Genomic DNA, 25,012 nt, shown 5'->3' on the forward strand with positions numbered 1-25,012 from the left:
ATGTGTTTTTATGTATGTATATATATATATATATATGTAAAAGAGAGAGAGCAGACACAGGGTGAGTTGAAGATGAAGGGAAGATATCTAAAAGAAATAAAATGAAATTAAGGGATGAGAGAGTAACATACTGAGAGAGGGAGATAGGGAGAGAGAGAATGGGGTGGATTATCTCGCATAAAGGTGGGAAGAGGAAGCAGTTCTATGGGAGGAGGGGAGAGGGCAGGTGAGGGGGGAATGAGTGAACCTTGCTCTCATCAGATTTGGCCTGAGGGGGAATACCATACATACTCAGTTGGGTATCTTACCCCACAGGAAAGAAGAGGGAGGAAGATAAAAAAAAAAATAAAAGGCAGGGGGATGATGCAGGGGAGGGCAGATGGGGGTGGAGGTAATCAAAACAAACACTTTGGAAAGGGGACAGGGTCAAGGGAGAAAATTCAATAAAGCGGGATGGGTTGGGAAGGAGCAAAATGTAGTTAGCCTTTCACAACATGAGTATTGTGGAAGGGTTATACATAATAATACATGTGTGGCCTAGGTTGAATTGCTCAACTTCTTAGGGAGGGTGGGTGGGAAGGGAAGAGGGAAGAGAATTTGGAACTCAAAGTTTTAAAATCAGATGTTCAAAAACAAAAAAAGTTTTTGTATGCAACTAAAAAATAAGATACACAGGCAATGGGGCGTAGAAATTTATCTTGCCTTACAAGAAAGGAAGGGAAAAGGGGATGAGAGGGGAGGGGGGTGATAGAGGGGAGGGCTGACTGGGGAACAGGGCAACCAGAATATAAGCCATCTTGGAGTGGGGGGGAGGGTAGAAATGGGGAGAAAATTTGTAATTCAAAATGTTGTGAAAATCAATGCTGAAAACCAAATATGTTAAATAAATAAATTGCATTAAAAAAATAAATAAATAAATAAAAAAACAAAACAAAAAAAAAAGTGATTGCCATGTTTAAGTATATTTGATTTCTCTTGTAATCCTAAATATTTTTCTTTAATACATTTAAAAATATGTTTCTGATGAGAAGATCATAGGTTTCACTAGACTGCTGAAGGGGTCCTCTGTACTAGAATTAACCTTGAAGAGTGTTCAGGATATAGATAATTGCAGAAGGTGGAATTTTCAAGTGGAAAGATTTGGTTGAGCAAGTTAAAAACTGTATAGAATCTCTAACATATCACTCCCATTCTTAGGCAATGTGACCTAAAGAATAATTTTAAATGATATTTGTAATAAAAAAGAATTTGTTACTCAGCTCTAGCATCTTCATAGCAACCAAACAGATGAATTAACTTGTGAGACAAATATTTTAAATTAATATGTTCTGAATACATCAAGAGGACACGAATTATGTATTGAAATAATCTGAAGCAATGTCCTAAGAAATAACTAAATTTTTACTATGTAATAAAGTTAATAATTCTAATTAATAGTCTTCTCTTATCTAACATGAAGCACCACAGCCCCTCACTTAAAAGCTTAGGTACTGGGTTTGTGCTATGACTACAAGAATCACTTTAGAATTTAAGCTCCCATCCAGATGTCCTATTTAATTAAGGGTTTAGAGATTTTAGAAGATCTTTTTTGTTGTTGTTAGTGGTGGTGGTGTTGCATTTTTCCTTAAAGCTTTTAATTTTATGGACATGATGGAATCTTTTTTACAGAAACACATGGAAAACTTATCACAGTTTTGGCACCAGATAGCTAGCTGTACTGTTAAGGCTGCCTTCACACCATCATGATACCTTCTAAAGAGTCGCCTAGGTTATAGATAAGCTAAGTGTGTTTAAGCTGATGAGTTTTGGATGTGACATGCTGCAGAGTTATACGATAGGGGTAACTTGTACTCTTCTCCTTCTTCACCCTCTGCTTCAACAGAATCTACACCAACGTCTTCGTAAACCTTCTGTAGGACAGCCATATCCTCCTGTGCCTCAGAGAATTCTCCTTCCTCCATGCTCTCCCCCACATATCAATTAACAAAGGCACATTTGGCATGCATTATATTGAATTTGTGATCTAGGCCAGCCCAGGCCTCAGCAGTTGCTATGATGTTGCTTAACATGCACATAGCCCACTGTATCTTGGCCAGGTCACCAACAGGAACCACATTGGGAGACTGGTAATTGATGCCAACTTGAATCTAGTTGGGCACCAATCCATAAACTGGATGCTATGCTTTGTTTTGATGGTGGCAATAGCAACATTGACATCTTTGGGGAAAAAAAAAACATGACCATAGTAGAGCAGGCAGGAAGCCATGAATTTTCCATGGCACAAGTCACATTTCACCATCTGGTTAGCAGGTTCGAAGCACTCATTGGCTATCTCTGCTACAGAAAGCTAGCGCATGGTAGGCTTTCTCAGAAGTGATGACTGGGGCATATGTGGCCTGAAGGAAATGGGCACAGGGATAGGGTACCAGGTCGGTCTGGAATTCTGTCAGATCAACATTCAGGGAACCATCAGATCAGAGAGAGGCACAATTTGGCTAATAAGGCAATTCAGATTAGTGTAGGCTAGGCATTCAGTATCAAGGTTTCTGCAACATATATCATAGATGGCCTCATTGTCTCCCGTGAAGGCAAAATCAGAGTGTTCCAGGGTAGTGTAAATGGTCAGAATGGAATTGTAGGGCTCAGCTACAGCTGTGAAAACCTGAGGGGCTGAGTAAATGGAGAATTCCAACTTGAATCAACAGACAGACATTCTGGAAGCAGAGATGTAAAACCAGAGCTAGTCCCACGACCAAAGCTGTGGTTTGAGGAGCCCTGAAAACCTGTACATTTGTTTGCCAGCTTCCAAATCCTGTCTAGAACCAGGTCAATGATTTCCTTGCCAATAGTGTATAGTTAATGGCAACATCTTCCTCATCAGTGATCAGTTGTTCAGGTTGGAAGAGCTGGCCATAGATTTTAGTATGAACATCATCAATGATATATGTATATATGTATGTATGTATGCATGTATGTATGTATGTATGTGTATATATGGATATATATCTTGGTTCCAGATATATAAATACTGCTCTGGGGAAATGTTTGCCATCTCCTGTTTCACTGAAGAGGGTGTTTAAGGAGTCATCTCTTACCCCAGTAGTCTTGTCACTTGGCATCTGCCCATCAGGCAGGATACCATGATCCAGGCAGTACAACTCCCAGCAGGAATTGCCAATCTGGACATCAGCTTGGCCAGTGTGGGTAGACTTGCATTCATGCATGGTGGTCAGTGGGTTAAGCAGTGATTTCGGAAGCAGGAGCAGGGATACCAAAGTTCTTCATGTTTAGAGAGTCAGGCAAAATCTCAGAAGAAATATTCTAAATAGCGCTTATGCTATTATAATTCTTCAAAACTGATTTCTCCAAAGGTTCTGATTTCTGTTTTGCACAATGCCATCTTTCCACTGGGGCAGCTAGGTGGCACAGTAAATATATAGCTGGGCCTAGAATCAGGAAAACCTGAATTAAATCCAGCCTCAAATGCTCACTAGATGTGTGACCCTGGTCAAGTCACCAAATCCTGTTTGCCTCAGTTTCCTCATCTGTAAAATGAGGTGGAGAAGGAAATGGCAAACCACTACAGTATCTTTGCTATTTTTGATCTTTAGTAATTATGTTGTGTTGACTCTTTGTGACCCTATTTGGGATTTTCTTGGCAAAGATACTAGAGTAGTTTGCCATTTCCCTCTCCAGCTCATTTACAGATGAAGAAACTGAGGCAAATAGGGTTTAGTGACTTGCCTAGGGCCACATGGCTAGTGAGTTTCTGAGGCCACATTTGAACTCGGGAAGATGAATCTACCTGACTCCGGGCCTGGTATTCTGGCCACTGCACCAAGAAAGCCCTTAATGGGGTCACAAAGAGTTGTATACGATTGAAAACAACTGAACGATATCCTTCCATTCACACAGGTAAACAACTTTTAAGTCATCCTTGATTTTTCCCTCTTCCTTATCTCCCACATTTAAATGTAGTAGGACCTCTGGGCTATTTTCCAATTCCAACTTCCTTTGCCAGAATGGGGTCCTAGAGGATGACTGATTGCTTTTCTTTCAGTGTTCTAACCCTAAGGGGTATTTCCTAACATTGTCACACATGAACCCCTATCTAGTGTGCTCCCCATCACTAATTATCACTTCATCACTTCGATAGGCAGAGGTAATTAGACTTTGGAAAGGGGTATTTACTAAGCAGTTACAGGAAGGATAATTTTTATATTAAAAATTCCTTGTAAAGTCCGAGGTAAACGCTCCCCTTTCCCAAGCAAGATCCCTGGGGAGAGTGAGATCAAGCTTAAAAAGCACATGTGGCAAAAGAGTAACCCACAGTACCTGGTGTTCTTTAGTCCTATTCTCCCTTTGTGATGACCTCATGAAGTTCCCTTTGGGTATGTATAGTTTTCTGCTAAATGCTGAAAATCAGGGCCCCTTGGGTATTTGGTTTGTCTTTGCCTTACCAGGCAGATGATGCTGTCAGTCATGGCTGTACTGGGGACACTGTTACCAATGCAGATGGCTTGGTCAATCTTTTTGCATTTTGAAGTTCAAAAGGTCATACTCTCTTCATGATGAGGTGAGGAGGGAGGAAACTAAGATTCCACCCAGACCTCGACTTACAAAGAGTTAGGGACCTGGCCCAAGCTTCTCTACATCCAGGCTAAGTTCTACTGAAATTCCTATTTCTTCACTGGCTTGCTGTTTTATCCAAGCCTCTTAGGGCTGATTCTTGTTCATCAACCATAAGACATTACCTATGTGGCTTGTGTTCTTCGATTCAGATTATACCTACTTTACTAACTGAATTGATACAGGAGAGGCATCTAGAAATTGTTCACACATCCAATTTAATCACTATGATTGATTTTGAAATAAAAGAGATATTCTCACCTGCTAAAGGCTTTAGGGTATAGAGCATCTTGTTAATTGCTTTAGTTAGAGTGGAGGGGTGGGCATACCACTCCTGCATAGTAATTTACTAAATATTAAATTCTACTTCCATAACATCTTTAATACCTATTCTTTTCTCTATGGTTGCACAGCCACCAACCTTTTTCAGGACCTCTTTCCCATATAATAACAACTTCCTAATTGATCTTCCCACTTTCAGTCTCTCCCATCATCAGTTTGTCTCGCACATAACTGAGAAATGGATATACCCAAAACAAAACATTTATTGCTTCCAGGTGCTTCTTGAATCAAATATAAGCTCCTGTGTTTGGAATTTAGAGACTGTCATAACCTGACTCCCTACGTTTCCAGTCTAGCTTCATATTATTCCCCTTTATGTATTCTCTGTAGTGGTCAACTGGTCTCCTAACACTTCCATCTTCTGCTTCTCCATCTTTGTACAGGCCTACCATGCTGCTGGAGGGCCTCTCCTGCTAGAGGCCCTTTTGATTGCCACCATCCTTCCCCAGTTGTTCATGTTCTCTACAAATTGAAATTACTTTTCTATACAGCTTGTAATTATTATCCACATCATGTTGTATTCCTACCCCTCACTCCAACTCCCCCCCCACACTAGTGGAAATATAAGTTCACTGAAGGCAGAGACAGTTTTGTTTCTGTCAGTTTATCCCTAGAACTTTTGTGCAGAGCTTTAGACAAGAGGCAGGGTAAATTGAGGATGGTGGTGGTCAAAAGCAAAACTATTTTGAGGAGTGGAAGGGAGGAGGGGAAATATTAAGTTAAATTGAGTAACAATTCTCAGAACAAGAAACCTGGGACAGAGCTCCCTGAGCCCCCAAAGCAGAAATCCACTGAAAAGCCAGGAAAAAGCTAACCAACGTGAATAAGAACACGAAAAACCAAGGACCATTGATTCTTTTTGTAGAGACAGGGAAGATTAAAATACCAATTTGGAAGAGAACAGCATTGACACTATACCCACATCTCATACCTCAAAAGGGAATGTGAACTGGTCTCAAGTCCAAAAAGCATTCCTAGAAGAGCTAAAGGAAGATTTTAAAAACCAAATTAGAGAGGTAAAAGAAAAAATGGGACAAAACCATGAATGAGATCAAATCTTTAAAAAGTAAAATTGGTGAAATGGCTAAGGTGATTCAGAATCTAAATACAGAAAGTGACACCCTGAAAGGTAAAATCAACCAATTGGAAAAGGAGACTCAAAAGCAAAATGAAGGCAGCAACTCATTAAAAATTAGTATTGAGCAAGTGGAAGCTAATGACTCTTTGAGGCATCAAGAAGTAGTCAAACAAAATGTAAAGAATGAAAAAAATAGAAGAAAACATGAAATATCTGACTGGAAAAACAACTGACCTGGAAAATAGATCCAGGAGAGACAATTTAAGAATTATTGGTCTACCATGATGAAAAAAGAGCCTTGACAGTATCTTCGAAGAAATTATCAAAGATAGCTGCCCAGAAGTCCTAGTACCAGAGGGGAAAATAGTCATCAAAAGAATCCACCAATCACTCTCTGAAAGAGATCGCAAATTGAAAACTCCAAGAAATATTACAGCCAAATTTCAGAATTATCAAGTCAAGGAGAAAATACTGAAAACAGCCAAAAAGAAGCAATTCAAATATCGTGGAACTACAGTCAGGATGACGCAGGATCTTTCAGCTTCTACATTAAAGACGGGAGAAATTGGAATATGATATTGTGAAGGGCAAAGGAGCTTGGACTAACGCCAAGGATCAACTGTCCAGCAAAACTGAGCATGCTTTTTCAGGCCAGGAGATGAACATTCAACAACATAAGGGAATTTCAGATGTTCCTCATGAAAAGTCCAGAGCTCAATGGAAAATTTGATCTTCAAATACAAAACTCAAGGGAGACATAAAAAGGTAGATGGGGAAAACCACCCCTCCCCGCAAGCCCTGTTTATGAATTAGGGCAAATTGTTTACATCCTTATATAGGATTATATTGTTTGATATATATATATACACACACATATATATATATATGTCAATCATGAGAATAGTACAGTTATTATGACAATTGAAAGGGATACACATAAGACTGTGGGTATCAGTATCAAATAACTGATATAATTATAAAAACAATTAAGAGATGTAAAGGGAGGGTTCTGGGAGAAGAGGTAAGGAGATAGCAGAAAAGGGTAAATTACATCACAAGAAGAGGCATGAAAACATTATAGTAGACAGAAAGAAGGGAGGGAGAAGAGTAGTATATGAGCTTTACTTTCATTGGATTTGGCTCAAGAAGAGAATGACATACTCTGATAAGTATAGAAATCAAACTTATCCTACAGGCAGTAGGAGAGGAAAGGGGAAAGAAAATGGGCGTGGGGGGATCATAAGGGGGCAAAGAAGTAGCCAGGGGAAAAGGGTAAGATAAGGGAGGGAAATCAAGAGGCAGGGTAAATTGAGGATGGTGGTGGTCAAAAGCAAAACTATTTTGAGGAGTGGAAGGGAGGAGGGAGAAATAAAAACATAAACATGGCGGGGAAACAGGATGGAGAAAAAGACATAGCTGGTAATGATAACTGTGAATGTGAATGGGATGAACTCTCCCATAAAACCGAAGCAGATAGCAGAATGGATTAAAAACCATAATCCTACAATATGCTGTTTACAAGAAACACATTTGAAACAGGGGGATACACACAGGGTAAAAGTAAAAGGATGGAGTAGAATATATTGTGCTTCAGCTAAAGTAAAAACAGCAGGAGTAGCAATCCTAATCTCAGACAAAGCAAAAGCAAAGATAGATCTAATTGAAAGAGATAGGGAAGGACACTACATCCTGCTAAAAGGCATCATAAACAATGAAGCAATATCATTATTTAACATATATACAACAAGTGGTATAGCATGAAGATTCTTAGAGGAGAATTTAAGGGAGTTACAGGAAGAAACAGACAGCAAAACCATACTAGTATGTGACCTCAACCTCCACCTCTCTGAACTTGATAAATCTAACCTCAAAATAAACAAATAAGAAGTTAAGGAGGTGAATAGAATTCTAGAAAAGGCAAATGTGACAGACCTCTGGAGAAAACTGAATGGGGATAAAAAGGAATATACTTTTGTCTCGGCAGTACATGGCACATACTCAAAAACTGACCATGTACTAGGGCATAAAAACCTCACAATCCAGTGCAGAAAGGCAGAAATAGTCAATGCATCCTTCTCAGATCATGACACAATAAAAATTATTTGTAGTAAAGCAACATGGAAAGATAAACCAAAAATTAATTGGAAACTAAATAATCTAATCCTAAAGAATGAGTGGGCCAAAGAACAAATCAGAGAAACAATTAATAACTTCATTCAAGAGAATGACAATAATGAGATAACATACAAAAACTTATGGGATGCAGCAAAAGCAATTCTTAGGGGAAGTTTTATATCTCTAAATGCTTACATGAATAAAATAGATAAAAAGGAGATCAATGAAATGGGCATGCAACTGAAAAAGCTAGAAAAAGTACAAATTGAAGACCCCCAATTAGATACTAAATTAGAAATACTGAAAATCAAAGGAGAAATTAATAAAATTGAAATCAAGAAAACTATTGAATTAATAAATAAAACTAAGAGCTGCTTTTATGAAAAAACCAATAAAATTGATAAACCCTTGTTTAATTTGATTTTTTAAAAAAGAAGAAAACCAAATTGCCAGTATCAAAAATGAAAAGGGTGAATTCACCTCCAAAGAAGAGAAAATTAAAACAATAATTAGGAATTATTTTGCCCGATTGTATGCCCATAAATTTGATAACCTTAGGGAAATGGATGAATATTTACAAAAATACAAATGGCCCAGGTTAACAGAAGAGGAAGTAAATTACCTAAATAACCCCATCTCAGAAAAAGAAATTGAGCAAGCCATCAATGAACTCCGTAGGAAGAAATCTCCAGGGCCAGATGGTTTTACATGTGAATTATATCAAACATTTGAAGAACAACTAATTCCCATATGTTATGGACTATTTGGGAACAAAGGCAAAGAAGGAGTCCTACCAAATTCTTTTTATGACACAAATATGGTACTAATACCTAAACCAGGAAGAGTCAAAACAGAGAAAGAAAATTATAGACCAATTTCTCTAATTAATATTGATACAAAAATTTTAAATAAAGTATTATCAAAAAGATTGCAACAACTTATCAGGAGAATAATACACTATGTCCAGGTAGGATTTATTCCAGGAATGCAAGGCTGGTTCAATATTAGGAAAACTATCAGCATAATTGATCATATCAATAACAAAACTAGCAGAGACCATATGATTTTCTCAATAGATGCAGAAAAAGCTTTTGAAAAATACAACACCCATTCCTATTAAAAACACTAGAAAGCATAAGAATAAATGGGGTCTTCCTTAAAATTATAAATAGCATCTACCTAAAACCATCAGCAAGCATTATATGTAATGGGGTTAAGCTAGATGCATTCCCAATAAGATCCAGGGTGAAACAAGGATGTTCATTATCACCCCTGTTATCCAATTTGGTACTAGAAATGTTAGCTGTGGCATTAAGAGAAAAAAAGAAATTGAAGGAATTAGAATAGGCCAAGAAGAAACTAGATTATCACTTTTTGCAGATGATATGATGATTTACTTAGAGAATCCTAGACATTCAAGTAAAAAACTACTTGAAATAATAAACAACTTTAGCAAAGTTGCAGGATATAAAGTAAACCCACAGAAATCCTCAGCATCCCTATATATTACTAACAATGCCCAACAGCAAGAGATAGAAAGAGAAATTCCATTTAAAGTTACTGTAGACACTATAAAATATTTGGGAGTGTACCTGTTAAGACAAACCCAGGGCCTATATGAACACAATTATGAAACAATTCTCAAACAAATAAAGTCAGATCTAAATAAATGGAATAACATCAGTTGCTCATGTTTATGCTGAACTAATATAATAAACATGACAATTTTTCCTAAATTAATTTACTTATTCAGTGCCATACAAACCGAACTACCAAAAAATTATTTTACAGAGCTGGATAAAATAATAACAAAATTCATCTGGAAGAACAAAAGTCCAGACTATCAAGGGAATTAATGTAAAGAAATGCTAGAGAAGGTGGCCTAGCCATACCAGATATTAAACTGTACTATACAGCAGCACTCATCAAAACTACCTAGTACTGGCTAAGAAACAGAATGGTAGATCAGTGGAATACTTTAGGTACACAAGACGTGGAAGACTGTAGCAATCTGCTCTTTGATAAATCCAAACAGTTCAACTCCTGGTTTAAGAATTCACTATTTCACCAAAACTGCTGGGAAAATAGGAAAATTTTAGGGCAGAAACTGGACATAGACCAACATCTTACACTGTATACCAAAATAAAGTCAAAGTGGGTTCATGATTTAGGAATAAAGGCTGATACTATAAGCAATTTGGGAGAGCATGGAATAGTTTACCTATCAGATCTATGGGAAAGGGAAGAATTCATGCCCCAACAAGAGATAGAGAGCATTACAAAATGCAAAATGGATAATTTTGATTACGCTAAACAGAAAAGTTTTTATATAAACAAAGCTAATGCAACAAAGATTAGGAGGGAATCAGAAAGTTGGGAGAAAATCTTTACAACCAATGTCTCTGATATAGGCCTCATATCTAAAATATACAGGGAACTGAGTCAAATTTATAGGAATGAAAGCCATTCCCCAATTGAGAAATGGTCAAAAGATATGAAGAGGCAGTTTTCAGAGGAAGAAATTAAAGATATCTATAGGTATATGAAAAGAACCTCTAAATCACTATTGACTAGAGAAATGCAAATCAAAACAACTCTTAGGTACCACATCTCACCTGTCAGATTGGCTAACATGACAAATCAGGAAAATGATAAATGCTGGAGAAGATGTGGGAAAATTGGAACATTAATGCATTGTTGGTGGAGTTGTGAACAGATCCTGCCATTTTGGAGAGCAATTTGGAGCTATATCCAAAGGGCTATAAAAATATACATACCCTTTGGCCCAGCAATACCACTCCTAGAGCTAATATCCCAAAGAGATCACACAAGTGGGAAATGGACCTAAAATATTTATAGGAGCTCTTTTTGTAGTGCAAAGAATTGGACATGAAGGGGATGCCCATCAATTGTGGCATGGCTGAACAAGTTGTAGTATGTGAATGTAATGGAATTCTATTATGCTATAAGAAATGGGGAAGATACAGACTTCATAATAACCAGGAAAGACCTACAGGATATGATGCTGAGTGAGAGGAGCAGAACCAGGAGAACATTGTACACAACCACAGACATTGATTCTGTGACAACTAACTTTGATAGACTTGGCTCTCCTCAGCAATACAAGGCTCAGAGACAGCTCCAAAGGAGTCATGGTGGAAAAAGCTAGCTACATCTAGAGAAGGAACTGTGGAGTCTGCATGCGGACTGAGGCAAACTATTTGCTCTCTTTTTTTCTCTTCTTTTTTGGTTTTGTTTCTTCTCTCTCATGATTCATTCCATTGGTCATAATTCTTCTTTGCAACTTGACTATTGTGTAAATAAGTTTAATGCAAAGGTTTATGAAGAATCTGTATCAGACTGCATGCTGTTTTGGGGGGGGGAGAGGGGAGGAAAGGGAAGGGAAGAGAATTTGAAACTCAAGAGCATGTGTCCTAAACTAAAAATAAAATAATCTAATTAAAATAAAAAAAAAAAACCAAAAAAAATAGTTAAATTGAATACAGAGATTTGGATTTGGCTAGGTAAAACCATATAGTCATAGCCAAAGAATAAGCCGTTTGGGAATTGGTCGTTGAGTTTTCTTGTTTTACTTTAATTATAGTTGTGAAAAATTAGTAAAAATAGGGTTAGTGGAAGCTTCCCAGAGCAACTCTGAGAAGAAATTGTGGAAAAAGATGAAATGCGAATAGAGGCGGGGTATAGAGAAGAAGTAAGAAAGAAGGGGAAAAAAAATGGATGAAGGACTGAGAAAGAAGAGTGGAACCAAAGAGAATAGAGGAGATTTTCAAAAGCAACAGAGAGGAGAAATTACACATTTTTCTCTTCTTTGAAGTAATTGGAGACTATGGGTGTAAAATATTGCACGTAAAAAGTATTCCAAAAGTCTTAGTTAAATTAAAGCTTGAAACTATACTAACCTATACTGTTAAGGCTCGATTTATATATTAATTAGGTTTGTTGAACTGCTTTATTTTCTTTTCTAAAAATCCCTATTACAAGCATGAGTTGCACATCAGCTCAGGAAATGGGAATGAATAGATTCTGAAATGAAGGTGAGATGTATATATGTATATATAATTCATATTACATGTAATATAACATAATTATATAGACATATCTGATATATTAATACACATACATTATATATATCATTCATAACAGTAATACAGTAATTATGAGAATTTAAAAAAAGTCAGAGACACTAATCTGGCCCAAATATATCTCCCTGTGGTAAACTAGGGGAAAAAAGCTTATTTTTTGGCTAATCCAAGGAAAATTATTCTCTTAATTTGAATAGTTCCATAAGATCCTCTGAATTTTAAGATTATTATGAGGCAGTTGGTGAGGATTGTGCTGTTTAATTTTTTTCTCTGAAATGTGTGTTGCAAAAAGGAGACATGATGGCTCTTTTATTTTATCAGGCTGTGCTGGAGAAGATGAACTGCCATGTTGAGACAGCAGTTAACATACCATATGAGCCACCCAAATGGCAATTATCCCAGAAGCCTCAGACTACAGGCTACAAAGCATTTCAGTGTTCATTTTATAACACTTTGGCTTCTTTTTCTTAAATGATCAGAAAAGCCTTCATGCTCTTCAAATCTGGTGCCTAAACAATATAAGACCTCTCATTTAATCAGATGAGTGGCTCAGCAATATCATTTTTAATATATGTGTATATAATATGATAGATATCTAAATATATCTATATCTAGATGGACCTATCTACCCACAGTAACGTGACTAGCAATACATGTTCATAGCTAGGTATTCTTTCTAGAGAAATACTATTAAGAATCAATGAATCTGAGGATTAATGTATTCCATATTTAAGATTTCACAATGATATTAATCCCTCTACTCTCACTTTCAGTTATCAAGTTATATCATCCATAACCTCTGTTTAAATCCTACCTAGGCTATTCCAAATCCCCAGTCTGAAGGAGGTCAGCCCTTGCAATGTATCATGTAGATGTGGTATGTAGTTAAATTATATAAATATGTTACTGTAGTGATATAAAACTTGACAAAGTACAAAACTGTATTAAAGACCATTATTATTGTTGTCATTGTAACTTCTCCTCCAAACTTTCAGGGTCTAGTTGCCAGATTGATGTCAAACAGTCAGTGCTGGACTCTCTCCTGCCAGGGAACTATCCCTCTTAGTCAGGCCCCAGAAGCTTGCCAAGTGATCTTTTATTATCACTTCAAATACCTACATCAGAATGACAAAAATCATGGAAAGTCCAGGGGGATAGATAATCAAGAGAAGTCAGAATAGGGAAAATAAACAGACTAATTGTGGCAATAATGTTTGCCAAAGCAAAGGGAAAATTCAATTCCTGGTAACAGATTTAATTATGGAATCTAAGTTTTTTTTGTTTTTTGCTTTTTTTCTTTTTAATATCAAGTATTTACAAAATGAAATCTCTACATTTGCTCGTTGTAACTTTACACCACTAGATGTCAGTGTTCACTAAGGAAAGATTCTCCAATACACGTATCTCTTAACTAGCAACTTTTAATATAAAGCCAGTATACATGAAATTCATATGGATAATACTGTCACATGTTTCTATTCACTTTTACATGTTACATTAGCTCTTCAATAAATATGTATTTTTTTTCTTATTATTCTAAGTCTTTCCTCCTCTAATTAGCAAATAGGAAATTAAACATAGCAATCTCATCTAGTACTCAATCTAGTACTGAAATCAAGAGATTATAGGAAGAAATTATAGGAACATTCCAAAATTATAGCTCACAGTTTTTCCATATTTAATGTTTTCCCCTCTTTTTCATTTTTTCTTACTGCAGCCATTAGATTTTGAAACAAAAAAGGCATATACTTTCAAAGTGGAGGCTTCCAACCTTCATCTTGACCACCGCTTCCACTCAGTGGGTCCTTTCAAGGATACTGCGACTGTGAAGATCAGTGTGTTGGATGTGGATGAGCCTCCAGTTTTTAGCAAGCCCCTATACACCATGGAGGTTTATGAAGACACTCCTGTTGGGACCATAATTGGAGCTGTCACCGCACAAGATCTTGATGTTGGCAGCAGTGCTATTAGGTAAGGATTTCTACTTTTGTACTACAATCTAGAAACCATATTTGTCAATGAGATTGCCTTTTGAGGGAAATCATTCATATCTATGAATATGTGTTAAATATCTACACTAATCTGTTGAAGTCATCAATAATCTCCTTGTTCCTTCTTTCTTACCTAAAGAGATATTTTGAAAAAACAAAACATATACTTACTCCCGTACAATTAGTCACTGTGGCACCCAACTTTGCCGGCATGCTTGGGATGGGGAGAAGAGACACAGCCAGAGTCTTCCCTGATGTTAAGTCCCATCAGACTGTGACCTGATTGATGAAGATGCCTCAGGGAGTTAGTTAGAATCAGAAGGGGGTGGATCTGTCAGCAAACACTAAAACATATGCATATTTATAAAAATAAGACCATAGCTCCCCTACTGAAACCCAGTTAAAACCAACAGTTACCACTTATTTGTCTCAGATGCTATCTGTGATTTCATTCCCACTTAAAAGGTTCACCTTGATATTTATTTATACTGAATTTTCTATTTGGAGAGGTCAAAGAGGGAAGTCATATAATATAGTGTGATTTGCATTTTAGCCCACACCCTCAAAAGAACATCTGTATCAGTGTAATATCAATTAAGTTGGGTGTCTTTGATTGAGTCTTACTAGGTGCTAAACCCTAGGCTCAAACCCCTATCTACTAGGTGCTAAGCCTATGTGGGTGTGAAGCTCTTAGGGTCCTAAGGGGAGTTGCTAAGACCAGAGCCAATAGTAGGAGCCTGAGTTCTGGTCACTCAGATGATGTTTGATGATGGCTAAAGAGTATATAAAAAGAGAGAACAGAGCTATTTGGTTGGGGGCTCTCACTCTTGGTGGAGTGCTGATGTGGAAACTCTGGGCAGCTGTAGGTAAGAGCCCCCCAGCTTGTAAACCCAGATATTCGGACTTTGTTAAACCCTGGATTTGACTCAGACAAGTTCTGTCTGTTGATGTTTGTAATTTGTTTTTATTTGCTCTGAAGTTCAGGGCACTAACTTTTTCCCCTGAACTAAGTAAATGATATTTGTATGTTCGATTAAATTGAGATCGTTAACCCCTTAACGTTGCTTTTCTTAGTAAAGCAGATCAAAAGAATCTGTGTTGGCAGCTTTCTGTGTGCTGGTTGTCGGTGGGTTTTACACCCCTACAGAAGCTGCTAGCTGGATTGTTGCTACAATCTGGAAGAAGCCAAGAAGACTTGTGCTATGGCAATGAACCCTAGTTCATTCCTTAGTACAGACCTCACTTCCTAACCACTCAGGCTGTGCAGACCTTGTAGGACAGGAGGGTGGAAGGAAGAGTTTGCCTTTTCCCCATTCTTCCCTTCACTTCTTTCTGCACCACCCAAATTGCCCAAATCCCATGGAACAGCAGGGTTAGAAGAGCAACATAGATACTCACATTGCTTGGATGATCTAGAAGGAATACATTCTAATCCTTTTGATGAAATGGAAGACCTCCAAGTTTTGCTGTCTGCCACTGGGTTCTTACACCCTGTCTATTTGCATTCTACTCTATTCAAGACATTGTCATTCAGTCTATTGGTGGAACCTAACGAACCCTACTCCTTGCCATTTGCCTATCATTACACCCGTAGAACTTCTGGCTCTTTCTACCTGCCCTGAAACTGAACTTGAATTTATGGTTTCTCTCCTTCAATTAGAGTGTAAACTTCCTGAGAATAACTACTGCCATACACACACACACACACACACACACACAAGCATAGATACAAATATATTTATACACACAGATACATATACACAAATATATGCATTTACATTTAATTGTATATCCCTTGTTTAGGAAAATGATTGGCACATAATCATCATTTAATAAATTCTTTTTCATTCATTCATCATGGAAACAGCTTATAAAAATATAAACACAGTCCTCCTGAGATTTCATGTCATAGAGCAAAATGGATAACAGGAGCCACTGGTAAACACAATATTGAGTCTAGGGTTGTTTCTACCGAGAATTTCTAGAAAACACCTGCCTATTCCTTGCTCTTGAATTTATCTCTTAGAATTACATGACTATTCTTTGCAGATGTACTTCTGACATATTGAAAAGTCTCCAGATGATTATATCTGGGACCTAATTCATTCCTGGACTTGAAAACCCTGTTGGAGATCATTGTTTAGGAAATAGAAAGTGGCCTAGTAATATGGAATTCAAGAGAATTTCAAAAAATAGGATAGACAAAGTGATCATTGAGAAGGGAAAATGAAATAAGGAATGTGGAAAGATAAAAAATAGTGGAGGGCCTTGAAGCTAACATGTTAAATACTTATTTACTGATACTTCAAGAATCTGTGATTTCATGCATGTAGATCCTCCCTCCAAGAATGAAGAAAGAAATCCCTCTCAAATTTAAGAGGTTGTCTGTGAGAATTGATACGACAAAACAAACAACAACAGCAAAATGAATCACCATGAAGCCACCATGAAGCCAAATCTTCCCAAATTATTCATACTGGTGTGCCATCAAGTCCATTCTCAGAAGCTTTTCAGCTTACTAGGGCCTGCAAGAATATATGTTCTGTTGTCATAGCCTTCAGGAATCCAGGACCACTTCCATACCATGTTGAAATATCAGCATAATACTTGAGTAAAGGAAAGTATTTAATATTGTGTGAAATGAAGTATTCTCTTATTAAAATTCAAATCAGAGAAATAACTTGTTAGCAAGTAATGATAGTGTAGGAATTAATATATAACTAAAACACACTCCCTTCCAAATCACTATATGAATACAAGGTGCTATCAATATTGATGATAACAACTCACAAAATATGAATTAAATACTAAAAGTGTTTTAGTGTTTCCAAGGCATTTTACTCACTCCAATTCCATCACCACTTCTACTCATTAATGAAATTTTATATATATTTTGTGTGCATACATAAAATATATCTATAGAGAGAGAAAAAATGAGAAGAAAGGAGAGGAGAAAAGAAGAGAGTAGAGGAGAAAAGAAGAGAGAAGAAAAGAGGAAAAGAGAGGAGAGTAGGGAACAGAGACTTGAAATCATCACTTCAAAACACACATCTGACAAGGTTTACCTAAGGGACTGGTTATGTTGACTGGGTGTGGCTATAATTCTGAATCACCCAAGAGGTGAAATAGCACTTAGGTTATAAGCTAGATTCAGAAAGGGAATAATGGATATTTTCCTGCAAAAGACAGGCTGAATATCAGCTTTAGTTCAGTGGAGACCAATAAATATCAAGAATATCTTAGTTAAGAAAGCAAAATTGCTGTCATTTGCTCATCTGTTGATGTCATTGGCATAGCAAGAATGACTTAGTCTAATCTTTTTAATGAACTATATTCCCTCTATTTTAGCACCAGGTCCTAGTAGATATCTGGTTTAGAGTGAGGAAAATGCTTTCAAGTCTCATCATGACCCTGATAGTTAACACTAAGGCTGTGCAGATTACCATGATTTATGTGGACTAGGAATGAGTAAGACTAGGGAGGAATGTGAATTTGGTGATTTTTGTTCACATACTTGCAGCTATATTTAAATTGCTGCTTTTCCTTCCCAAAAAAGAGACATATTAAAGATGAAGTGGGAAGGAAAGCAAAAAAAATAGAGAGACTTTGAGGTTAGGAGTGGAGAGATGAAAATAATTCAAAGAAGAAAAGAAATGGCTAGAGTCATGGATTTGTTGACAGATATAAAGAGGACATGCATTTTATAGATACTTACCTACCACAAGCTCATCTTTTTATATCATTGAGGCTCAGAGGTACCCAGCATCTGACAGGTATCAAAAGGCTTATGTGAAATGAATTGACAGCTATACCCTGGTTTCTAATGGGCAGGTGCCAGCATAACTAAAACCACAGATCCAGATAGAACTAATTGACACCCATGAGGGAAATTTCAAAAGGCAGAGCAGGTTTTGAATCAACATGAAGCCTAACCTTTCTATCCTAAGAGTAAACAGTAATCTTGAAACAACCCAATGGGACTAGCATAGGTCATGTGCTATATTTTCTCTCTATAGAGAGAAGTTTTCAGGCACAGGAACTCATAGCAAAATCTCTCTATGTAAAGTGAGGATTTTTTAAGTATTTGATGTTTTTAAAAGAAGTATTAGTATGTATTTTTTCCTCTCCTTTCTTTTTCCCCCCTTAAATAAGTGTCAGGTTAATGATAGACAAGTTGTGAACCTGAATAAGACAACCTGCTGACAGTGAGCAGTCTCTGAGGGGCTTGTTTGTTGCAGGCCATCGTTCCTTGAAATATATACATCTATTTTTTCTCTTGTCTTTTTTCCTCTCAGTTTCTAAAACTTTTCTCTTTCTCTTCAAGCTTTTCACGTTTATTCTTTCATCTTCTTCCCTTTCTTTTCTGTTTCTTTTTCATTTGCTTTGCCACACATTAACCAGTTGTATTCAGTTGCACCCTTGATTAAGAAGCATTCCTTAGCTTCACTGGTGGAATTTAGGTTAAAGAAGTTCCTCACTACCATTAACCCTTCACTTTTAAAATTCATGGTAAAACAGAAAATTTTAACTGTGAAAATGGAGGGAGTATAAATTGACAATTTTAATAGTCTTTGACCTTAAGTTTTCAATCATATATAAATAAGGTTGTAATAAACTAGGGCTCAGGAGCAATCAAATCCCAACCCTGATCTGTATGATTTCTGCCCCATGTGCTGGTTCAGCTTCTACTCTTCTCTGTGTCTTTCTTTTTGTTTCTTTCTTCCAAATGAAAACTTCCAAAGGAGAGAAGAGGGCATGGTGATCTTATATCATTTTCCCATTCAAATACAAGCAAGTATCTTTCTTTTAGTTTATATTTACAAAAAATGAAGGTGCATTGCTATTCTCAGGGATAATATTTGTAAAGTGCTTAGCACAGTGCCATTTAGGAATATTATTGCATTTATCTATTATAAGTTAAAGTTTTATTTTTACACATTTGTAATATCACAATAAATCCTAAAACAAATTATTGTTATGCATTTTTGTATTCAAAGACACATTAGGGATCATCTGTTTCAACTCTTTTTGTTGATGGGGATACTGATGTACGAGGAAAGGAAGTCAAGTGACTTGCTTGCAAAATATCACTGGGGTAATCATTTCAATGCAGGTCTTCTGACTCCAACATCAGTGCCTTTGACATAGCAGTACCACTACCTCCATATAGTTCCATTTAAATTGGATAATTTAGCCATGTTGGTGGTGGTATCTATGGAAGCAGAATTAGGATGTCAGATGCCATCTAGTTCAACCCAAACCTGAAAGAAGTCCCCACTATAACAGAAGCTGATCAAAGGTTATATTCCTGTATCTCCAATGGGGGTGGAGGATCTTATTACCTCCTTAACTAGAATAATAACAATATCTACATTTCTATGGAGTTTTAAGGTTTCCCGAGTGATTTACATATTTTAATTCATTTGATACTCACAATAAACATATGTGGTACTATCATTATTTTTATTATTCCCATTTTACAGATGAAAAAACTGAGACACAGTGAGGTTAAGTGACTTGTCCAAGATCACACAGCTAGTCAGGATCTGAGGCAGGATTTGGACTTAAATTTCCTGACTCTGTGTGCCATGTTCTTTCTACTGTGCCACCCAGCCCTAATTAGGCACTTCATTTCATTTCTGGTTAGTTTAAGTGTTGGGAAAGTTTTTTTGGGGGGGGGGGGGCGTAACATTAAGCTAAAATTTGCCTCTGCAACTTATACCTATTTTCCCTGGTTCTATCCTCTGTCACTTTGCAAATCATGCCTCTCCTGGCTCCTGGCAATAGGTGGGGTAGAGAAATCATGACCATCCTGCCAGCTCTTCTCTTGCAAGTTGTCTCTGTGTGGGTGACTGCCCTCCCTGGCTTCAGGCTATCATCACTGCTGCCCTCTTCCTCCTTTCTTCTCTTCCTCAACTTCCTAGTCACAAAGCAGCAACCATCCTTGCCATATAACTCCTGTCCATCTTATCACAATGGTCTTCGTTCCTTCTTTAATAAATTGCAGAAGGTAAAAAAGCCCAAGAATAAGCAAAGATGCAATTTTGAGTAATTAACAATGAATGCTCAAAAGTAACTTATAATATATTAAATGTTCTGAAAAAAGTGTGTGCTTTCTATTCCAACTTACCTTTTCCTGCCAACCTTAAGAGTTGATGTTTCTTTAAGTTTATGATTTGTTTTGTGTCGTAGTTAAGAGGTAGCTAGGTGATTCATTGAATAGAGCGCTGGGCCTGGTTTCAAGAAGACCTGAGTTCAGATCTGGCCTCAGACACTTATTGGCTGTGTGACTCTGGGCAAGTCACTTAACCTCTGTTTGCCTTAATCCACCAGAGAAGGAAGTGGAAAACCACTCCAGTATCTTTGCCAAGAAAACTCCATGGACAGTGTGGTCCACAGGGTTATGAAGAATTGGACAGGATTTAAATGATTGAACAACAATAACAAGTGTGATGCTTTCTTTAAAAAAAAAAACAAAAAAATCCTGTAAAGTATGTAAATGTAATTATCTCCATTTTATCTAAGATAGAACTGATGCTCAAACAAGTTAAACGACTAGCCCATAGCTACTAAGTATTGGAGTGAATATTCAGGACTTGATCACACCTTTTCTCCAAGCCCCTAGACTCTTTTCATTATACCATACTTCTTTTTGTTCTCAATAAGAGGTTGGAATTTCTGATTATACCTGATTGTTGACCTCTAAAGCATAATTTAAGGCAATTAAGAATGTAGTTGCACTAGTGAAGAGATTTTCAGTTGAAGAATAAAGACTTGGGGCAGAAGGAGAACCCAGTGGGGGAAATCTACTAAATGCTTAGACTCTTTTCCAGATGAAGTTAGAATTATACCCTCAGCCGTTCCCCAATTAATGGACACTGCCCTTGTTTCCACTTCTTTGCCACAACAAAAACAATGAAAGAGCTGCTATAAATAGTTGTCAGCATATAGATCTTTTTCCTCCTTCTTTGACATCTTTGTCAAAAAGGCTTAGCAGTGATATCACTAGGTTAAAAGATATGATAATTTAGTGACTTGGAGACATAAATCCAAATTGTTTTCCAGAATGGCTATTCCCTCAACAGTCAGCCAATGTGTCTGTCTTCCCACAGCCCTTCCAACAATTGTCATTTTCCTTTTTTGGAATCTTTCCCATTCTAATAGGTATGAGATAGAACCTTAGAATTGTTTTTATTTTCATCTCTATGGTATTATTGATTTGAAATCATTAATTCCAATCACATTTTAGAATTATTTGGAATATTTGGAATTTTTCTTCACATGGTTTTTGGTAGCTTGGATTTCTTCCTTTGAGAACTGCCTGGTCTTAACTTTTGAACATTTATATATTAGAGAAAGGCTCTCAAATATTTAAATAAGTTTTCTCTCTTCCTAGGTATATTTATATAACACACACATATGTACATACATATATATATATGCATATGTATGTGTCATGTCAGATCTCTATTCTCTATCAAAGAAACTTGCTGCAAAGATTTTTCATAATTAACTCTTTCCTTTCTAATCTCAACCACATTCATTTTGTGCCCATAGACTTAAAAAAACCTAATCTTTTTAAATTAAGTATTTTATCAAATGAAAAACAGGTTCATTGACTATTTTATTAAGAAGATTTAAATATGTAATTTTGAAAACATAGTCGAACGGTATTTCAAGATTTTCACTATCATGTTTATATCTTTTTGCTAATTGGTATACATAAAAATTCAGAATTACAGTGTTCAATAAGTAATTAAGCACTTGATCTAACACCCTTTTTTGAACGATGAGTTGTTCAATTAAGAACCACCTATTTAATCAAGAAAATTCATTAATAGACATTTTCTAGCTACTTAATAGTTATTGTCATGGCCAAGTTTCACTTGGGTTCCTTGAAGTTTAGGGATGTTATACTTTCTTTTATGGTATTAAAGTTGTACTTGTGCTTTAGCAAATCACATACATAAATCATCATTTTTTCTAGAAGTTGGTGTATACAAACTTCTTGAAAGCATGTAGTAATAAATCAAGCAACTGCTTAATGTCCACATGCCACCTGATAACCTATTTTGGCTTTCCAAATAAGCAAAACTGAAATTAGAAAGAAGAAAAAGAAAACTCATCTTGGGGAAATCACTTAATCTCTCTGTATCTCTAATTCCTCATGGGGTTACCCAAGATAAGTACTAAGATTCCTTCCAGTTCTAAAAGTCTGTGATGAAGAATTAAATTTTTTATTAGCTGTCTTCCTTGTTCTGGTTCCTCAATAGAAACAGTGGTGAAATACAGGACTTGGGTGGAGCCAGCTGAATGAAAGGACTACTGTAAATAATGTAGAAAAGTGAAAATGGTGGCTAGAGTGGTCTTTGTGCCTGTTTATATCCATCAATAAGGATGCTGTAGTAGTAGCCTCTTATGAGGATGAGGAAAGGAATAATTCATTTTTGACTTAAGTTGCTAAAGTGTCAGAAGTCAAAAGAGGGTTTATTTGACATTTTTAGTGGAGAAAATTTTTATAAGGGCTTGTATGTTATCACTTCCTTTGATATAAAATTTCATTACTTGGCATTGACGATGCTTAGCTTATTTTTCACTTCAGGGCCTTCCTTTGCGTCTGCTTACAAAAACCAGGGCAAGATTGCCTGAAGCAAGGTAATTTTATTTTTTCTTTAGCCTACTCATCCATTCCCATTGTGGAGCTAGTGTAATGCAGTATAAAGGATTCTGGATATAGAGGATCTAATTTCAAATCACAATGCTTCCACTTACTACCTGAGTGTCCTTGGGTAAGTTACCTATCAGATACTCATTTTCTTCTTCTGTAAAATGAGGAAGTTAGATTGGATGCCTCCTAAGGTCCCTGCCAACTCAATCTATGAGCCTATGCTTGTCACCTTAATGTTGTCACCCATTGCTTTAGTTCCTTCTGTGGTACCTTAATTAACGGCTCAATACAACCCATGGAGAATCATTGAATATAAGAGCCCAGTCTCATTAGATTCCATGCCCAATGCATGGGTAATTTCTACAGAATGCCATTTGACTAAAACTCTAGCAAAGAGAACAGATGTGGCCAACCAACAGCTAATTTTAGATTGGATTGGATGCAAGTTCTAACAATGAGAACAACAGGATATAGCTTGTGTAGATAAATACAAAGTAATTTCAGGAGGAAGGGAAGAGACTGATAGCCAAGACAAGCAAGAAAGGTCTTATAGATGAGGCAGAAACTGAGCTTTGACTTGTTAGAAAGACAAGGATTCTGAGACAAAAATGAAGAAGAAGTGCATTTCAGATATGGGAGACTGCATGCATGAAAACAAGCAACAGGAGAATGACTTTCAAGTAAGGGAAGCAGGTACTATTCCAATATACTTGGAATTTAGAGGGTGTCAAGAGATATGCTGGTGAACAATTCTGGAAATGAAGGGTAGAACCATTTGTTGGAGGGCCCTAAAATCCAGGCTGAAAAACTGTATTTTCCCCCTAGAGTCACTAGGGAACCACTGAAGATTTTTGAGTAGGATAGTAATATAGTTAGACCAGTGCTTTAAGTACATTATTTGGTAGCTACATGGAAGATAGATTAGAGAGAAGATTGAAAATGGGGAATAAATTAAGAATCTGGTGAAATAGTACAGATAAAAGGTGATGAGGAACTGAACTAGGTTGGCAGCCTTGCAAGTAGTGAGAAGGTGATGGATTCCAGAGATGATGTGGAAGTGGACACATCTGGACTTTGCTATTACTTGTATATTGAGTATTTAAGAGGAAAGAGGCAAGAGGCAAGTATGATACCAAGGCAATAAATTTGGGTGACTGAGAAGATAATAGTATCTTTAAAAACAAACAAATGAACAACAACAAAAAGAAAACAGGGAAGTTGTGATAAGTGATAGGCATGTTAGACCTGGGGAGTTTAAGTTAATAGTATAACTGTATTTAGATGTCCAGCTATGTCTGGATACTCACTGCTTTACTATCTTACATTCAATCAGCGTATCTATTATATCCAATTATTTTAGTCTAGAGATAAATTTCTCTTCTAGATTGTTTAATATAAAAGCCTCTTTCCCTGTTCACTACAAGTTAGAGGGAACAAATTAGCTTATTCTCAGCTCCCTTAGATTCCTCCCACCAAATGCTTATTGTACAAGAGACAATGACAAATAGCAAACAAACATTTTAACAAAAAGGCGGTAAAACAGCAATTAAGGAAGTCATACATATTAGTTTAAACAATAGAATGCATGGGGCAGGAGATTCTGACTTGAGAGCAAAATGAAAATTTTTATTCAAAGAGAGAATAATTTCACTTGATATGTCCAGTCTTACTTAGTAGTCTCTAGGGATACCAGGTACTGTGAACCAAGCTCTGAGGATTCCAGCTTTTCCTACATGCCTGTTCCTCTGTGGGCTCCAATGAACTATTTCAGGTTTAAGCTTCTCTTATTTCTCTTGTCTCTATGAAATGTAACTTTCCTATCTCTTTAGTCTCTCCGCCAATCTAAAGTCATATCTCCTCATATATACCTAGTGTAATGAGCTCAAAGGTCTCTTAGGCAATCAAGATTTATGTCTGTCTACGTCTACGCATTGCCAAAGGTTTGTGCTTTAAAGGGAACTGCCAAAGCACACCTTAGGTGGGGTTATTACACCTGTTAAGAAGACAGAAGCTATGGCGTATTATGTAGAATAAATACAAAAGAAAGCCTCAGTTCTGGAAGAACAGTGTTAGAAACGTTAAAGTT

General features: G+C 36.7%; 1 protein-coding gene and 1 pseudogene across 1 annotated transcript in view; one reads left to right on the plus strand and one right to left on the minus strand.

Annotated features, from left to right (window-relative positions):
* Positions 1-25,012, plus strand: part of LOC118846076 (cadherin-12) — a 143,087-nt gene that overhangs the window by 52,164 nt on the left and 65,911 nt on the right. Inside the window, exon 3 of the mRNA XM_036754261.1 lies at positions 13,985-14,238. Coding sequence (XP_036610156.1) covers positions 13,985-14,238 — 254 coding nt within the window. The remainder of the gene's footprint in view (positions 1-13,984; positions 14,239-25,012) is intronic.
* LOC118856521 lies at positions 1,791-3,224 on the minus strand (annotated as a pseudogene).

This window comes from Trichosurus vulpecula, chromosome 1, assembly GCF_011100635.1.
Source record: "Trichosurus vulpecula isolate mTriVul1 chromosome 1, mTriVul1.pri, whole genome shotgun sequence".
NCBI classification, from domain to species: Eukaryota; Metazoa; Chordata; class Mammalia; order Diprotodontia; family Phalangeridae; genus Trichosurus; species Trichosurus vulpecula.